Source organism: Aythya marila, assembly GCF_965140915.1.
Source record: "Aythya marila genome assembly, chromosome: 4".
NCBI classification, from domain to species: domain Eukaryota; kingdom Metazoa; phylum Chordata; class Aves; order Anseriformes; family Anatidae; genus Aythya; species Aythya marila.
Genome location: NC_139045.1, coordinates 9,873,682 through 9,890,408, shown reverse-complemented (window position 1 = coordinate 9,890,408; position 16,727 = coordinate 9,873,682). Strand labels below are relative to the sequence as shown.

Below are 16,727 nucleotides of genomic sequence, written 5' to 3'. Positions count from 1 at the left end.
CTAGCAATCTCTGTAAATGCTGAGTCCAGACTTCACACAAAAAAATGTTTTCCTATATTAGTTTTTTGTTCTATCATTCTTGAGTCTTGCCAGCACACCTGGGATTTGGAAACTCCTATTTGAATGCTGTCTTGTGAGACATTCATGACATCTCTTCCAGTCATTTGAATTTACTATATTTTGGAATGCAGCAGGGTGTTATTAATGCATATTTCTTCTGGTGAAGTCCTTACTTGGGAAAAGTGAGTTCCTAAAGCAGGTTAGACCCAGGTGAAATTCGAGAAGGGAATTTCTGAAGAATTTTTTTTGGTACTGCAGGCACAGATGTTGGTGTTTCCACAGGTGACCAACTCTCTTAGGAGCTGCTAATGGAACAGCTCCTTAATAGTGCTGTGTGCGGGCATTACCATCAGAGATTTTTCTTAGACTGTAGTAAAACCAACACCTTGTTCACTTTTTTTTTTTTTTTTTAAGGAGGCCAAGAAAGTCAAGAAAAGAGAGCAAGGAGGAGTGATAGTAAGTTTAGGTGTTCGGATCAATTCCAGTAGCAGATGTAATGATGTTTTGCAGCTGTCCAGGGGGGCTTTGACAGACCTGAGAGGTGGGCCTGTGTGAACCTCTCAAAGTTCAGCAAGGCCAATTGCAAAGTCTGCCACCTTGATCACGGCAATCCTGAGCACAAATATAGGCTGGGTGGAGCATGGATTGAGAGCAGCTCTGGGGCTGTTAGTAGATGAGAATCTGGCAATGTGCTCTTGCAGCTTAGAAAGCCAACCATATCCTGGGCTGCATCAAAAGTCGTGTGGCCACCAGGGTGAGGGAGGTGATTCTCCCCTTCTACTCTGCTCTTGTGAGACCCCACCTGGAGTGCTGAGTTCACCTCTGGGGCCCCCAGCATAAGAAGGACATGGAAGTACTAAAACGAGTCCAGAGGAGGGCCACAAAGATGATCAAGGGGCTGGGGCTGGATCACTTCTCCTACAAAGACAAGCCGAGAGAGTTGGGGCTGTTCAGCCTGGAGAAAAGAAGGCTCTGAGGAGACCTAATAGTGGTTTTCCAATACTTAAAAAAGGCCTACAGGAGAGCTGAGGAGAGATTCTGTCAGGATATGTAGTGATAGGACAAGAGGTAATGTCTGTTATCTAATACAAATCTACCTTATTTTAGTTAAAAGGAAGAAAACTTTTGAGGGTGGTGAGGCCCTGGCACAGGCTGCACAGAGAAGCTGTGGATGTGCCATCCCTGGAAGTGTTCAAGGCCAGTTTGGATGGGGCTTTGGGCAACCTGATCTAGTGGAAGGTGTCCCTGCTCATGGCAGAGGGTTTGGAACTAGCTGATCTTTATGGTTCTTTCCAACCCAAACCATTCTACCATTTTATGATACTATGATTTTTTGTGATTGTCCTCAACTATGATCACACCAGCCCACTGTATTTTTCTCAATTAACCAACAGAGTTTTAATTACATGTTACGCTGCCAGCAGAGTTCACTGGTTTCATGTGGAATATTTATATTGTGGGTTGGATTGTGGAAAAAATCTGCCTGTAAGCTCTGTCCTAGAGGCATTATAGATTTTAGTGTTCCAAATTCTGTATAAATCACTGCCTGGAAGTTGGAAATATGCATAAAATAGATTTTGTCTGTTTTAATATTGATTTCAAGTTACAGGTCTTCCACAATGTATATTTCATATAGGCAAAAATTTCTAATAAAGAAGCACCTTTGTAAAGGGAGGTCAATTCTTGTCTCTGCTAGTGAAAGAGGAGAGACAAACCCATACTAGGAATGATGGTAGAGGGGCTAACAAGCGGGGAAGTGGGATGATCGAGGAGACTGTACGTTGGGTAGTAAAGGGAAGAGAATATTAACAACTTTTACATCTTCATAATTTTGTACCTGAATGTAGCAGAGTGAACACTGTCATTAAAATAAGTGGAAGAAATTTCATCTGAAGTAAAAAGCACTATAAATGACAAAATTCACATGGAACAAAGAAGACAGGTACAGTGCTTAATAATCACATGTATTGTTCTAAATAAATCAACCAGAATTAATGTCAGATTCTGTTACTGCCTGATCTAGTCTTTCATTTCAACTATCAGAGGCAGCACAGAAGAAAAAGAGAAGCAAAAGCAGAAGCAGCAGATGTTTTGCAAAAGCAGTTAAGCGAGAGGTAGAGCTGAAGAGGAAGCTTCATACCATCCCCCTTGCGGTTTCAGCAATAGCTACGTTTGCTTTTGCTGCATTGACATGCTCAAATTGTCATCAATAAATGTTGATTCGTTTTCGCCTAATAACAGTAAGCAGCTCACACTCAAAATCAATTTCAACTTTATTGGCAAGGCACTGCACATTTGTCTTCACCATGACTGTGCTGCATAAAGGAACAATTGAACTGAAAATTAAATGAACAATAATTGAAAATAAAATGTGGCTTTTTAAAGGAAAATTAGTGCTATGCTAAATTTGTAGCAATCAGTTATGTTGTGCTCTTTTCTGTTAAAAATGTAGAATGGCTTGTGCTAAAAAGTTAATTATATAAATATGTACACAATAATGTACATAATTAAAAGTGGACTTTACCCTCAAAAAGATACAAAGGCTCTTCAGAAACTTCATAGGGTTTTAAATCTGGCAAAAGCAGTACAGTATCTGCGGTAATTAGGCTTTCAACATATTTGGATATGCTAATTGGATCCAAGTTCTAATTAGATTCTTTATGCGACTGAGAATGACAATCACTGAATTAATGTAGTGTACTTTTATTCTTAACTTAGTGCTGTTTTCAATATTTCTAATACAGAAAATGTAGACTACCAAATGCTTTGCTTTGTAGGATAGAAGTGATTTATCTCATAGAGTGTATGATGCACACGCTTCAAATCCATTCGCTGTGTTTCACAGCCCTATTAATGTAACACACTTCAGCAGTTAGGTTTTTCAGCTCAAACTGTTGGGTACCTTTGCCAGACGAGGGGTGAGGTTCTGGAACCTGTCAGCAGTTCATTGGTGTTGCTGTTAACAGCTAGGCATGCTGTGGAGGAGGTACTGAAAAAGCAGAGCTGGCTCCAAAGTCCTGTGAAGTCAGTCATTGTCCTTCTGTTGTTTTTTGGATTTAATGCCGGTATTTTTACAGGCCAGATGAATTTTGCAATTAATTCCAAAAATGAAACCAGTAAAGCTTGTACATGTTGCCAAGGGTCTATTGCTCTGTACCTTAGATAATCATCTATCATCATGTAAGAATGTAGGATAGTTATATTTTCAGAGGAACTAAATTGCAGGTCACTATCTACTAAACTCAGATTAAAAGGCAGTTAGCCTTAGAGAAATCCCAGAGCAAAGCTTCTGTCCATAACAGCCCAACAAATATGGTAGCACCAATGCAAAGCATCTCATAGCTGAATTCCTTTCTCTGCACCATCTATTGCAGTCCTTTCTAAATACTTCGGTGTGCCTATGTGTCTTTTCTCAGTCATTTTTAAATGGGATTTTTAACCTAGCTAAAAATCACTGCTGTTTCATTATCAATGAGTAGTATAAGTTTTAATTAAAACCAGTTAATTCCTTTCATCAGAGTTCCACTAGGAACGATGGGCTGGAGCAGACAGCATACTGAAATTATGGTAGCTATTATTTCTCCAATTACTGTATTACTGGAAGTCAGGTAGAAGTACTTTTACAGCCATACTACTTTTCAAATCTTTTTCATTAATACAGAAGTCCTCCCTGAGCTCTTCTAAGGCAATACATGTTCCAACCCTGGACGCTGTCATCCATTACACTCTGGTATTTAAAAGCACAAATACCCCTAATTGCTTCATTTGCAATTTAAAGATGAATCTGCCCACAAACTCTTCTCTGACTTTCTGTCCCATTGATTCCAGAAGGTGTTCTGTTTATTTCATATGTTCTTGCTTAAGAGAAGTGATTTTATGGGTGATGCAGAAACAAATTCTTCTTTCTCTTTCAGCTTGGCTGCTGGAATCCTGTCACTGGTCTGAATGGGTCACTAACTGACAGAAAGTTGGAGAATAACATGCGAGGAGTAGTTCTGCGTGTGGTGACTGTGCTGGTAAGCAGAGATCCTCATTTTGCACTTGAAGGAATGTTTTTTCTCTATCTTTCCTCATCTTCTTGACTAAGGGTAATTGGAAAGGATTTTTATTAGTTATATCATATTACCAAGAACTTAGTCAACGTTAATTGTCTAAATTCTGCTTGTCAATACCAGAGTAAAGGAGCAATTTCCATGAAATAAAATTATCAGTAAAGTTCATTTCAGAACATGAATCAAATGCATTAAAACCTTCCACAGGCACATACTAAGTTAGATAACACAACCATATGAACTGATAAAGGTAACTTCAAATGTCCTGTTAGCTAAAGTTACCTAGCTGAAACTCTAAATGATTCATAAGATGTAGCTGCCTTCCAATTACCTTCCCAAAATGAGTACAGCCTGACACAAATTGCTGCACTCAGAAAAATATTCAAGATTATTTTAGAGGGAGTGATGTTAGTTCAGTAAAATGCTTACTGCTCCCTCCTGGTTCCTTCAGCCAGGTGCCTCCGTTGTGGACACTTTGCATTAAGCAGCTACTGTTGGTTTAAAGCTGAACAGACATTGTCTACCAGGACAGGAAGGTATTTGTTGAAATCAGGCCAGTTTATTCCCTGTCATAAGCTTTGGCTGCTCAATTGCTTGTCAGAGGGGAAAAAAAAAATAAAGAAAAATAAATAAATGTGAGATGTATAAGCTTCTTTGGAGTAATGCCCTCTTCCCACCAACCCACCCTCACTCCACAGAAAGAAAATAGAAAAAACTGCAATATCCATTGAGGTGTATACATACATTGATAAATACCTGGTGGGAGGGTGCAAAGAGGATAGAGTAAGGCTTTTCAGCAGTGCCTAGTGACAGGACAAAAGGCAGTGGGCACAAGCAGAAACAGAGGAGGTTACCTCTGTACATCAGGAAGCACCTTACTGTGTGGGTGGCAGAACACAGGTGCAGGTTGTCCACAGAGGCTGTGGAATCTCCATCTCTGGAGGTATTCAGAAGCCATCTGGACATAGTCCTGGGCAACCAGCTCTAAGTTGCTCAGCCCAAATGAGAGGGTTGGACCAGATGACCTTTCTACCTCAACCTCTCCATGACTGCATGAAAGTTGACCCACGGCTGCAGAACCGTGCTACATTATTATATTGAGCTCCTTCCCTATCTCTCCTATCCATGTTTTTCACTGTGGGTTTTGTGTTTGAGGGCCTGAATATTTGCTTATAAAGAAAAGGGTAAGAGTGAATCCCATTGCTGATGTTCCGTGATAAAGGAAAAATCTCTGTTAGGGATGGAAGGTGGAAACACTAGAGTGAGCGTCAGCCCTTCAATTATTTCTTGTGTCTTTAGAAGCTATTATCTGTCAGGGTGCCCAGTCTGCTCCATCTCTTAGTATGCTAGCAGATGTCTTGCCATAGTGTCTACAAAACAACGTGAAACAAAACAAAAACACACACACACACACACACACAAAACTCACAACTAAATAAGAAGGATGAATTAACAGAAGAAGACAAAGCAGTAGGGTTCTTTCATACTTCATTAATTGCATGGTCATCAAAATAGTATCATGATGACAGTGACTGATCTTTGTTCTGCCTGGTATGCATTTTAATTGATTCAGTATAATTTTGTGTTGACAAAATTGTTCTGTGGATGTTGTCTAGCAAAATAGAGTTGTCTAGCAAAAATAGATTGGTGTCTTTGACTTTTTTTTCTTATTTCTTCTCCTTCCCCCACTCTATTCCTCTGACTTCATACCCAGTTATCAGTCATTTTAGTTAGCATGCTAGAGAATATTCTTCTTTCAAGTTATTATAGTATGAATATTTAGCAACTTGCAAACATACAAAAAAAAAAAAAAAAAAAAAAAAGGGCATTAGTTATGCTGATAGGATTCCATGTTAATAATAAAAACAATTGCATTTAATGTTCATCGCACATCACATGTCAGTTCAGGCTCCTCTCCTGGCTGCAATCCTCATGTGATGTAAGCATATTCCAGTTTTGGTTTTGTTGACAGCTTTAAAGCACAACTAGTGAAAAACACAATTACTCTGAATTGTGCTTTGTTGAAATCCACTAATTTACCATTTTGAAAACTGACTCATTTTATATAGAATATGCACTGAAGGCAATATATGAGGAAGACGAGAATGATTCATGTTGGCTTCATAATGTAAGGATCCACTTATTCTCTTAAATAGTAGAGCTTTGTGTGGTTGTTCAGTGCAACATAGACAAAATCATCTGAGACCCACATTACAAACTGAGGTTCATTTAATTTTACGCAGCAAAGACGAGAGACAAGGGTTTTGCAAACTGGGTGAATTGAGGGAAAAAGTAAATACTTACTCAAATTCGTGAGCCAAAAATGGTATTTTTCACCAGCACTTCCCTTGATTGCGTACTTTCACCCAAATTCCAGAAATCAGGAGGATAAAATATTGTTTCTCCCTTAACTGTAATGGCTGAGAGAGAGAAGCAGCCAGGCAGACACTGACAGCAAATCAGGCTGCTAACTGAAAGCCTGAAAAGAAGTTGGACAGTGCAGATGCCAGAATTGCAAAGTGATTATTATTTCTAACCTTATCTAGTCTTTAGATGTTCATAGGTGTCGCTACTGCTCCTGTGGGTGACAGAGCATTATATAGGGTGCTTACCCTGTAGCAGTTTCTCTTACTACGCGTAAGTAAGGGTTATTCATGAAGATATGCTGGTTTCTAAATTGTAGTTTGATCTGAGAATTAAAAAGTACCTGTAATTAGCATATCATTACTTCAAACGTATCTGTTGCTTTGGGATTAAGTTATATGGCCTTTGCTTGTTACTAATTTGAGCTTGGTTCCCATCTTCATTCAAGTAGCTTATTGTAATGGGACAATTCTGTTATTTTTTCTGGAACAGAAATAGATAAAATTTGGATTTGAGTGAAGTCGTGGCTGAGATGACACAACACCGTGAAAATGAAGCAAAATCATTTTTTTGCAAACAGTGTATTAATGCTTGTTTTCTCTACTTCAAAAACTAGACTCTTAGTCCCTCTATTTGTTGGTATTCAGTTTGATCTCACAAAACCTTGGTCATCAAAGACACCAACTAGAATTTCATTTAGACCTATTTATTTTACAGCAGTTATCAAAAGAAAATTGCTGTTAAGATATGGCCTTTAATTTTGTTATCTCAACTTACACTTGTCTGGTCAAAATGTAGTGTCTTTGAAATCAACAGAACTATTTTATATAAAAAAAGACCATAGTAATAGATGGAAGTCCATTGTTCTTCCATGTTTATGCCTGCTGTATAGGACTAGCATGGGGATTTATATTTAATGTGTGTGATGAAAAATGTAAGGCTTTTGATATGTGCATAGGAGGGATTTCACCCACCAACTTTATTTTATTTTACTTTATTTTGTCACCATCCTTCCTTTTCCATCTTTCTCTGAGTTCTTCAATTAAGTCTATACATTTCTGTTAAAAGAAAGTGAATTATTAATAACAATAAGTTATTAAATATTATTATTAATTCTGCCAGTTTCTAACAGTATGATCTTGATCTGGGAAAACAGGAAGGCTTACACAAAAATTAAATAATAATACCTGTGAATATGAATAGATTTCTTTTCACCATGATTTGAGAAGTTAACATGATTTTTTTAATTTGTCCTGTTAACCCTTCTAACCTCCCATGTCTTTCTGGATAGCAGCCACCCCCTCTTCCATTTTCATTTTGTTTTGCCTTCATGTTGAAAAGGAGAGGTTCTAAAAATATGAGATAGCAAATTGCAGCATGTACTACATTGCACTTACTATAGAATCATAGAATCACTCAGGTTGGAAAAGACCTCTAAGATCAACTAGTCCAACCTAACCTAGTACTAAAGTCCACCACTAAACCATGCCACTAAGTTCTAAATCTACACATTTGTTGAAGACCTCCAGGGATGGTATCTCAAACACTTCTCTGGGCAGCCTATTCCAGTGCCGTACAACCCTTTCACTAAAGAGGAATATTTCTATTATGATATGAAACATTCTGCATTCTTAAAAAAATAAATAAAATAAAATGATTGTGATTAATTTTCCCAAAGCAGTCCTTCAAAAAGTCTTCAAAAACAATTCCCAACATCTGCATCCATCTACTAATCCCTTTCCCTTGATAAATTTAATAATTATGGGTTATGTATCTTCAGATCTAAAACACTGGACTAGAGAGAGACTCTGTCACAGAGTGTAGTGACAGGACAAGGGGTAATGGTTTTAAACTACAAAAAGGGTAGATTTAGATTAAATATAAAGAAGAAATTCTTGACTCTGAGGGTGGTGAGGCCCTGGCACAGGCTGCCCAGAGAAGCTGTGGATGCACCATCCCTGGAAGTGTTCAAGGCCAGGCTGGATGGGGCTTTGGGCAACTTGGTCTGGTGGGAGGTGTCCCTGCCCATGGCAGAGGGGTTGGAACTAGCTGATCTTTAAGGTCCCTTCTAACCCCAGCTGTGAAGATACTCTGGCTACTCTGAAGATAATGGGAATTATCTTTGCATAAATAGGAATAGGAAACAATTCTTTGCTCTTTATTCTGGAAGGAACTATAGTAGTGCCTGTGGACATGTGATTCAATGTTTTGGTCTGACTTGGGTTAGCATCTTTCTTTCAACACTTGTAGAAAAGTTTTATTTTGTCTTATTGATTGTCAATTGTCTCTGGCTTGGACTGGTTCCCTACGTGCAATGAAAGAATCAAAGTTTGAATTTTGTGCTTGACAAGATACTTTTAAGTGCAGGCAACTTGCTGGTGAATATCTGAAACATATTCTGAGTTCTGAAATGTAGCTCAATGAAAGGTCAGCATAATAACTCCAAACAAATTGAGAGTGTCTTGAATGAACAATTTTGCAAGTACAAATTTAGCTGGATATCCATTTTGTCGATTTTAGTTTATCCTCCTCATTTTCAGCTGCTTGGTTTTATTGAAAGGCAGCTAGAATACAGCAGATATTCTCATAATATCATTTTAGTTGCAGTGGCTATTAATGAATTATTCATATGAATGTTAAGCCACCAGAAACTAAATGAGATTTCGGTGGTTTGACAATGAATAGGCCAGCAGGTATCCACAAAATCATGTTTCTAAAAAAGCCCCTATTGGTTGAAAAGGCAAAAGTTTGAAATTCCCTGTTTCAAAGAATTAGCAACTTGGTGAAAAGTAGAGAGCCTTTTCTCAAAGTGCATGAGGCGTAACTTCTAGTGGCGTGAAATTCATTTGAGAATTTTAACATGGAAGATAGATCTATCAAATTGAGGTATGTATTTTCACATCTGCATTGATTTGAAAATGCAGGCAGATGAGGGAAACAACAGTATCAAGTGATACTGAATTATACTTTGCCATACATTCCAGTGTACAATTTCTTGCTATTTATTACCCACGTTGCTTGCAGAGAGCTAGGTGGAACAGAGGCACGTTGGTGATCATTGTCTCCAGGTGAGCACTGTGGGAAATGAGAGGGCTGGCAGAAGTGTAGACAAGCATAGGAAAAAGAAATAATAAAAAATGCATCATTGGCACCAGGGAAAATGTTATCATATGTGAAGTAGTTTAATTCTCAATGACTGGCATTTAATGCGTGAGCCTTAGTTGTGGAGATTAGGAAAGAAACAAACCTAAAAGCAGACAATATCTTTAGGGACATGAGCTGTCAGGAGGTCTGCATCTTCAGATCCTTTTTCTAGTGAACTTCCCACTTGGATAGAAAAAAAAAAGATGAAATGTGAGATATGAAGCTAACTTCTGGTTTTAAAGGCTGAGGCTGTCTTTGGGATTTGACCTCCAACACTGGTTTAAACAAAATGACAAAAGTTCTTAAGGGGGAAGCTAGAATAGCTTTCAGAATAATAAAAAAAAAAAGGAAAGGCATAGAAGAGATGAAATAAGACAGTGTTTAAGTATACTCAGAGGAACAAAGTGATAAAGGATTAAAAAATGGCATGACAAAATTGTCCTTAAAATAAAAGATCAACTGCAGCAAAGATTATGTAGGGGATACCTCAGAAAATATGAAATATTTTATAATAGTGTATAGTCAGAATAGTCTCAAAGATAATTCCCTTTTCCCACATTCACAACAGAATGCTCTGCACTTCTCTGAAGCCTTCCTCATTCTGTTAGGCTGCACTGTCTATGCACCAGTCTAAAATCTTTTTTAAAATTTTGAATTATGTAATGTTTTATACTAAATTATGTGGTGCTCTGTGTATCAGTATTGTCAGTATATTGTATTGTGCATGGTGGTGAATTACCGATAGCAGAAGAAAGGTCTTGGGATGTGGTAACAATTAGAAGTGTTACTTGACCATCAACTGTAGTATTTATGTTTTATGTAAACATTTTTACTTTTCTACCAGTAAGGGATAAATCTTTCTTTGATAGACATTTATGACAGTGAATTTGAATGGCAGAAAAGCTGTAAGTGATATAGTTTATCTAGAATCTTTTATAAAATCTCTGTATTCCATAACTCAGTAATTTATTTGGTATATACCATATATGCTATAGTTCAACTACTTAAAAATTATCTAAAATTTTAGAATATTTCATTGCTGTAAAAATGCATCATTCCCATCATTTGTATTCCTTTTTGCTACTCTTATCCATCTGTGAAAGAAGGCTGGGGAAAAAATGGATCTTTTATAGACAAATATATCAAGGAAAATGTTCAGTAAAATGGTGGTAAATTATAGCAGCAGTGGTAGATGTGTTCATTTCATCGGTAAATGAATCATCATCAGGAGCAATGATGCATGACATAATTAGGCTCGCTATTTATTATTTTTCATAGTTAACCTAGTTGTTGACAAAAAAGCTGTCATTTGGTATAAGATACTGATGAGAGTGACTTGCTCCCATGGAGAAGTCAGTTGTTATTGGAATGTCTTTTCACAAGGCAGATTTTCCAGCTTGGAAACTTGAGTTCAGACTTCAGGGCATGATTCTGGACAAGCGTTTACTGTAACTGAATTTTTGACATTAACAAAGAAAGTTGTTTAGTTTTACAGGTTTTAGTAATAGTTTGCTCATGTAATGCTAATGTAAGGAAGATTCTTTTTAAAAGAAATGGTAGGGATGTATGCTGACCTTATTAATTGTTTTTTACTCTCCTAAAATCTTACTGTTGTATTTTTGAAAATGGAAATAATTGTTCTTTGGTTGGTTAAAAGCTCCCTTAATATTTTCAAGGAAAGCAAGCTTCGTAGTTGACACAAATGCTTACTTCCCATTGTAAAGTGTTCCCATTGTGTAGTTCTCAGAGTAACTATTGCAATTTCTAACACCAAGAATATGGAGGCGTTCAGGCTAAGAAGGCTGTGGACTTTTCATTGTCAGAGGTGTCAAAAAAGAGTAGGTCCATGTTTATACTGGTTAATCTAGGTAGCTTTATATTGAGTCAGAGGAAAGAAAGACAGTTTTAGAGATTCCTTCTACCTGGCATTTCTATAAAATGTTATCTAGTTCTAAGAAAATAAAAGCCTTTGCTATTTGGGCTAAAATAAAAGGAAGTACACACTGAAAAAAAATGTTGCCTGTGGAAATGCAGGATAGTAGCTGGAAGAGCTGACTGCAAGTCATTTCATTCACTGCTTGTCTGTATATCCAGCTTTAAAATTATCTAGATTATGTCCTCAATTTTAAGAGAGAAGTTGGTATTACAGGAACAAAACAACCTAGTAACTTGTATAGATAATTATTGACTAAGGAGGGAGGTTCACAGGAGCAGTTTGGGTTGATTGGATTCTGCTAGGAGACGTTAGCTAGAATTATTTATAATTTAGACACTATTAAATATATAGTGTGCAGTGACTGTAATAGTGGTGTTAGCCAGGCTCCCCATAATGTTTTTTATACTGCTTCTTAAACAAAGATTTTGTTTTATGAAGGTACTTATTAGAAACCATTTAATTTAAAAAATAAAAATAAATAAAAAAAGACACTTTCACTGCAGTTCTAAGGTTGATGATGTTATGTCTTGCCCTTAACAAATAGACTTTAATTTCTGAAAATAAGGAAAGAAATCTAGACAATTTGAGCAAGATACTTTTAGAAAGCAATGAGATAGTGCTGGGAGATTTTAGCTTCACAGTAAGGAAGTTTTTTCCTGAAGTTTCCTGGTTTTTATCATAGGCTCTCAAGCAAATAGAAACTTTAAGGCCAAGAGGTGATAATAAATATCTTACGTTGTAGTTATAATAATTATGAACATTTAAGCAGAGACCAGTGCGTGATTTCTCCCTCATCACCTTTTTTCTATACTTACTCAGCATAGAAAACAGTGTCTGCTATTTTTCTAGTTTGCTTTCCCAATTCAATATTTTAGAATCTATTAGCATATGAAAGTTTCTCCTTACTCTCTGGTGCCTCCTGGCTCCAACCGTACACATCATCTTTCTTCAGAAGCACAAACTTCCAAAACACACAGTCGTGCCATACATTGAATGAAGCCCAAAATCTCTGTTCTGTGCTAGTCAACTGGGATGCTCACCCCTCCCAGACTTCTACGATCTCACCTCTGCCTTTTTATGGTCTATATTTCTACACTAGTCCTCCACTCTCTACATACAAACAGCATGCAATCACTACATGTAAGATCAGTGTATTTAATATACTTGGGTGCTTAATGAAAAAAATGAATCTGTTAATCAGATTGCAGCATTAAAGCAATGAGGCAGAGAGAAAGAGTGGTATTTCTCAGGGACTGAGAATGATGGCCCACAAAGAAAGATGGAATCAAATAAGGTTCCTAAATTGCATTGTGCCCTTGGCCATCTGCCCTGCCTCTCTTTGTGAGGGTTGCAGTCTCTGTTTAAGGTTACTTTACCAAGCAGGAAATGGTGACAGAAACCGTTTCAGCTGTTCCCCTTCAATCGATAAGTGTTGATAACTGAGCACTGTAATTAACGTGCAGGCAGTCATCAAGGCAGAGTGTGCTTTGATTAGGTATTCCTCACTTTGTCAGAGATTTAGTTTTGATGTAGTCTGCTCCCCATAATCCTCCCATTCCATTTTCCCCTGTCTCCAAACACTTCCATATGTTTTTGGTTTTCTGTTAGAAAACACATTGATCACTCCATGAATTTTTCATTATCATTACCAGAGGTAGTGTACACTAGTGAGGCTTCATTGAGATATTAATAATTCCAGTGATTAATATAAAAACAGAAACTAGTATCCCCTGATAGAGATAGAGCTTGTCTTTCCTCTTCCTCTCATCATGCCCGTACAAGGACCAAATTGAAATCAATAACTAACTGGGCACAAGTTATGTTTAATAGCTGGTTTATGTCCCTTTAAGCTATATCTAGCTTATATTAAAACAGGTAGGTCATAAACCTTACAGTTATTCACACTGTACATGCCTGCTGTGATCCTTTGTATTACAAGCATTAATCTCAGAGCAGCTGGAGAACCCAGCTCCTTCTATTTTTCAGTTAATATTTTAAATTAATTTTTCTAAAGTAGTAGGTGCTATGCACAAGGTGAGGTGAGTGTCAAGGAATTCAAATGCTTTGGGACCCGGCTGGGGCCACAGTTTGACAGTAAGTTAGATGCAATGCACAATGTGGTAGGGCCAACCTAACTCACCTGTGTGTCAAGGGCTATCTCTCAAGGCTCCTTAGCTCTTATCTTCTCACTGACCTTCACCTATCTCTTCTGCTGGGCATATTTGCATTTCAGGTAGATTCATGGAGTTCACAAAGCATACAGAATTTGGCTTTTAAACATAAAAGGGTTCATACACTGATTACAATTATCCTTGCATACTATGCAAGACAGAAAAGGAGGTGAACTTCATGAGAGTACAATGTCCTGAAGTATTATGTGAATTTGTTGTGAATAGGAGCTCTTGAATGGCTGCTGGAAGTATAATGTAGCTCCCAGCAGGTTAATATACCTGTACTACAGTTTGGCTAAATCCAGTATCTGAGCTTAGCTATGTTAAAACCAGCATTGTGTTCTTCAGGCATACTCTAAAACACTCCAATCAATTCCAATCTCAATCCATATTCCTATCATATAACTATAATGGTTCAGAAAGAGCTATTAGGTGCATTAAGTTATTGTGAATTAAAATCAATACACAAGGCTTGGCTGCATCCTAATAGACCATTGCAATAGATGGCTTTGAAAGAAGCCTTAGTCCTGTTGCAGAGCAATAGGAGATATTGGGGGGGGTGGGACAGTGGCTAGCATCTTTCATTTGTTTGTTCTAAATAGCACTAGTCCAAATAGCAAAATAAATCCATAAGCTGCTGTTTGATTCTGGAGAAAAACATATATATTATTTAAAGTGCTCTTTATTCATTAATGTGAAAGAACAAACTCAAACTCATGCCTTGTTGAAGATGAAACTAAAACTATCATTGAAAAAAATGAGATGAAATGAAGCACATGCATAAGGACAGTGGCAAGTGAAGGCCTAAATTAAAATATCCTTCTTTTAATATTTTCTTCAACTTCTAGGACATGAACTAGCTTCTTGCTGTAGGCAAGGGGACATTTTTGTTAGTACAACCGACTTTCTAATTAGTCTGTTTGAAAAGCAGAGAATCTGAGAAAGGTGGATTTAGGTGCCAATATTGTGACATAGCCCATTGGCATAAGAGGATATTGAAAGAAAATAATACTTTAATTATCCAAGATTTTGTAGGTTTGAAACCTTCATCTTTCTTTTAGTGTTATTAAGGGGTGGGGATTGTGTTATTTTTTGCAGCAACTTGAATAACTGTTGCTGGTGGGAGAATTTCTGTAATGAGAGAATTAAATGTTTCAGTTGAATTTTGGTCATTGATTCTAACATGAAGTAATGTACATTACTGTTCAATTAAAAATAACAAGCTGCTGTGCTGTTCTTAGCCAAATATAATCCCCTAAACAGTGGTCAATAAAGCAGTTGAGGAAATTAAGCATTTGGGGCTACTTATTTCACTAAACTCTTTTGGGGAAAGAAATGCAAAATAGCTAATATTTAAAAGTGGGGGATTAGTTCTTTCATGAGTCAAGAAAAAAAGTAATTATGTGTAGCAACAAGACAAAAGCATCATGTGCTTGAAAATGTTTTAGTTATGGTTCCTGATGCCTTCTTAGTGCTTCTTGTCAGTTCTAATGGCTGTGCTTGGTCATCCAGCAGCCATCAGAAGGGTGTTGAGTGATCCAGTAATGAGAGTGAATTTCACTCTTGGGAGCAGTTTCTTAGCCTTTGCCAGGTGATAGAAGTTTTTAAGTGTCACAGGGAATATTCACGCCACGTGATTGCTGAGGCTCTGCTATGTGAATCATTTAATGTGCCTGTCCACGGCTCCTAGGGTCAGTGCTGAACACAGGCTGACAGTCTCACCCACAACTGAGCTTGCTTTCTTGCTTCAGTTTTTTCCTCTCTCTTCCGATTTTTGCTAGAGAAGAAGGGAAGATGTAATGAATACAGAGTTCCATTTAATGAATACAGAGTGTCAATATTAAAGCATTATATCCCAGTGTGTTCAGAAAATTCTGATGAGTAGACACAGAGGTCATTTTCATATGCTTTATGAATTCTAACCACCCATATAATTACCTAATTTTGAAACTCTCTTCCAAGCACAGTAGAAGCACATAAGGCCATCCATCTGCAGTCTGAGTCAAGCCCCAATGCGTGTTGTAAATCCCAGCAGAGATCAGTTTCTCTGATCTGACAAGCCAATAACTTTTTCTTCACTTACTAATTTCTGTCAAGCCTCCTGGCTAGGAAGCTTTCCTCCCCACAGTAAGGGGAAAAGAGGATTCGGCTGAGCAGGAGAATAATACCAAACATTTTATTTTGTTTTAGCTTTTCCTTTTATACAGGGTGTCCTGCCTTTTTTTCATCATTTATATCATCAGGAAAAGCGTAAGACTGCCATAAATGAGCATAACAGAGCAGTTTATGATGGCTCCATATATAGTTCCTGTCCTGAAATAAGTCTCAACTTAAAGCCCCAGAATCCACCGTTGTAATTATAGAGAAAATCTGTCTTGTTGCCTGTTAAATGATCATTAACAGGTGGGCTGAGACCACCACTTGGTTGTCAACAGGTCACTGAATGCAAACTTTCCTTCCTTTCATATTTAGTGAGAATTGTGTTGAAGATTTGAATGGTGCTTTTCCTCTACATTCAAGAGTTTTTTCTGTAATTTGTCCAACAAGAGAGAACCTATCCAAAAATACCAGATCCTCCAAAATGTGTTTTCACAGAAGAGCTCAAATACACCTATCAAAGCTTGGAGTTTAAAGTCGCTCTTCTACTTCCTATTAAAAAACATCCTGAGTCATCTGGATTTAGGGATATATTTTTCCATACATGTAAATTGTCCCTGAATGCTCCACAAGCAATTATTCTCTTGCTCTCCTTCCCTGCCACCTCAAAGGACTGAATTTAATGTTTGACTTTACCACCAACCCCTGTAGCACAGTTACAAATTGCTGTTACTCTCCGATTGTCTAACTTGTTAAAACAATCAAGTTGAACTCAGAGTAATTGTTCTTTTCTGGTAATTAGCTTGAGCGTTACTCCTCCTGTTTCCAAATGCGAAGGTCCCCTCTGCCCAAAAGCTCATCTCTTCCTTTTATTTTTAGCTTTATAAGTTATAAATAGGGGAA

At 37.5% G+C, this 16,727-nt stretch overlaps 1 protein-coding gene across 2 annotated transcripts in view; it reads left to right on the top strand.

Annotated features, from left to right (window-relative positions):
- The window catches only part of GRID2 (glutamate ionotropic receptor delta type subunit 2), a 700,788-nt gene that overhangs the window by 551,846 nt on the left and 132,215 nt on the right, over positions 1–16,727 (top strand). For both annotated transcript variants that reach the window (XM_082758601.1, XM_082758600.1), the window contains one exon: positions 3,975–4,076. In XM_082758601.1, coding sequence (XP_082614727.1) covers positions 3,975–4,076 — 102 coding nt within the window. The remainder of the gene's footprint in view (positions 1–3,974; positions 4,077–16,727) is intronic.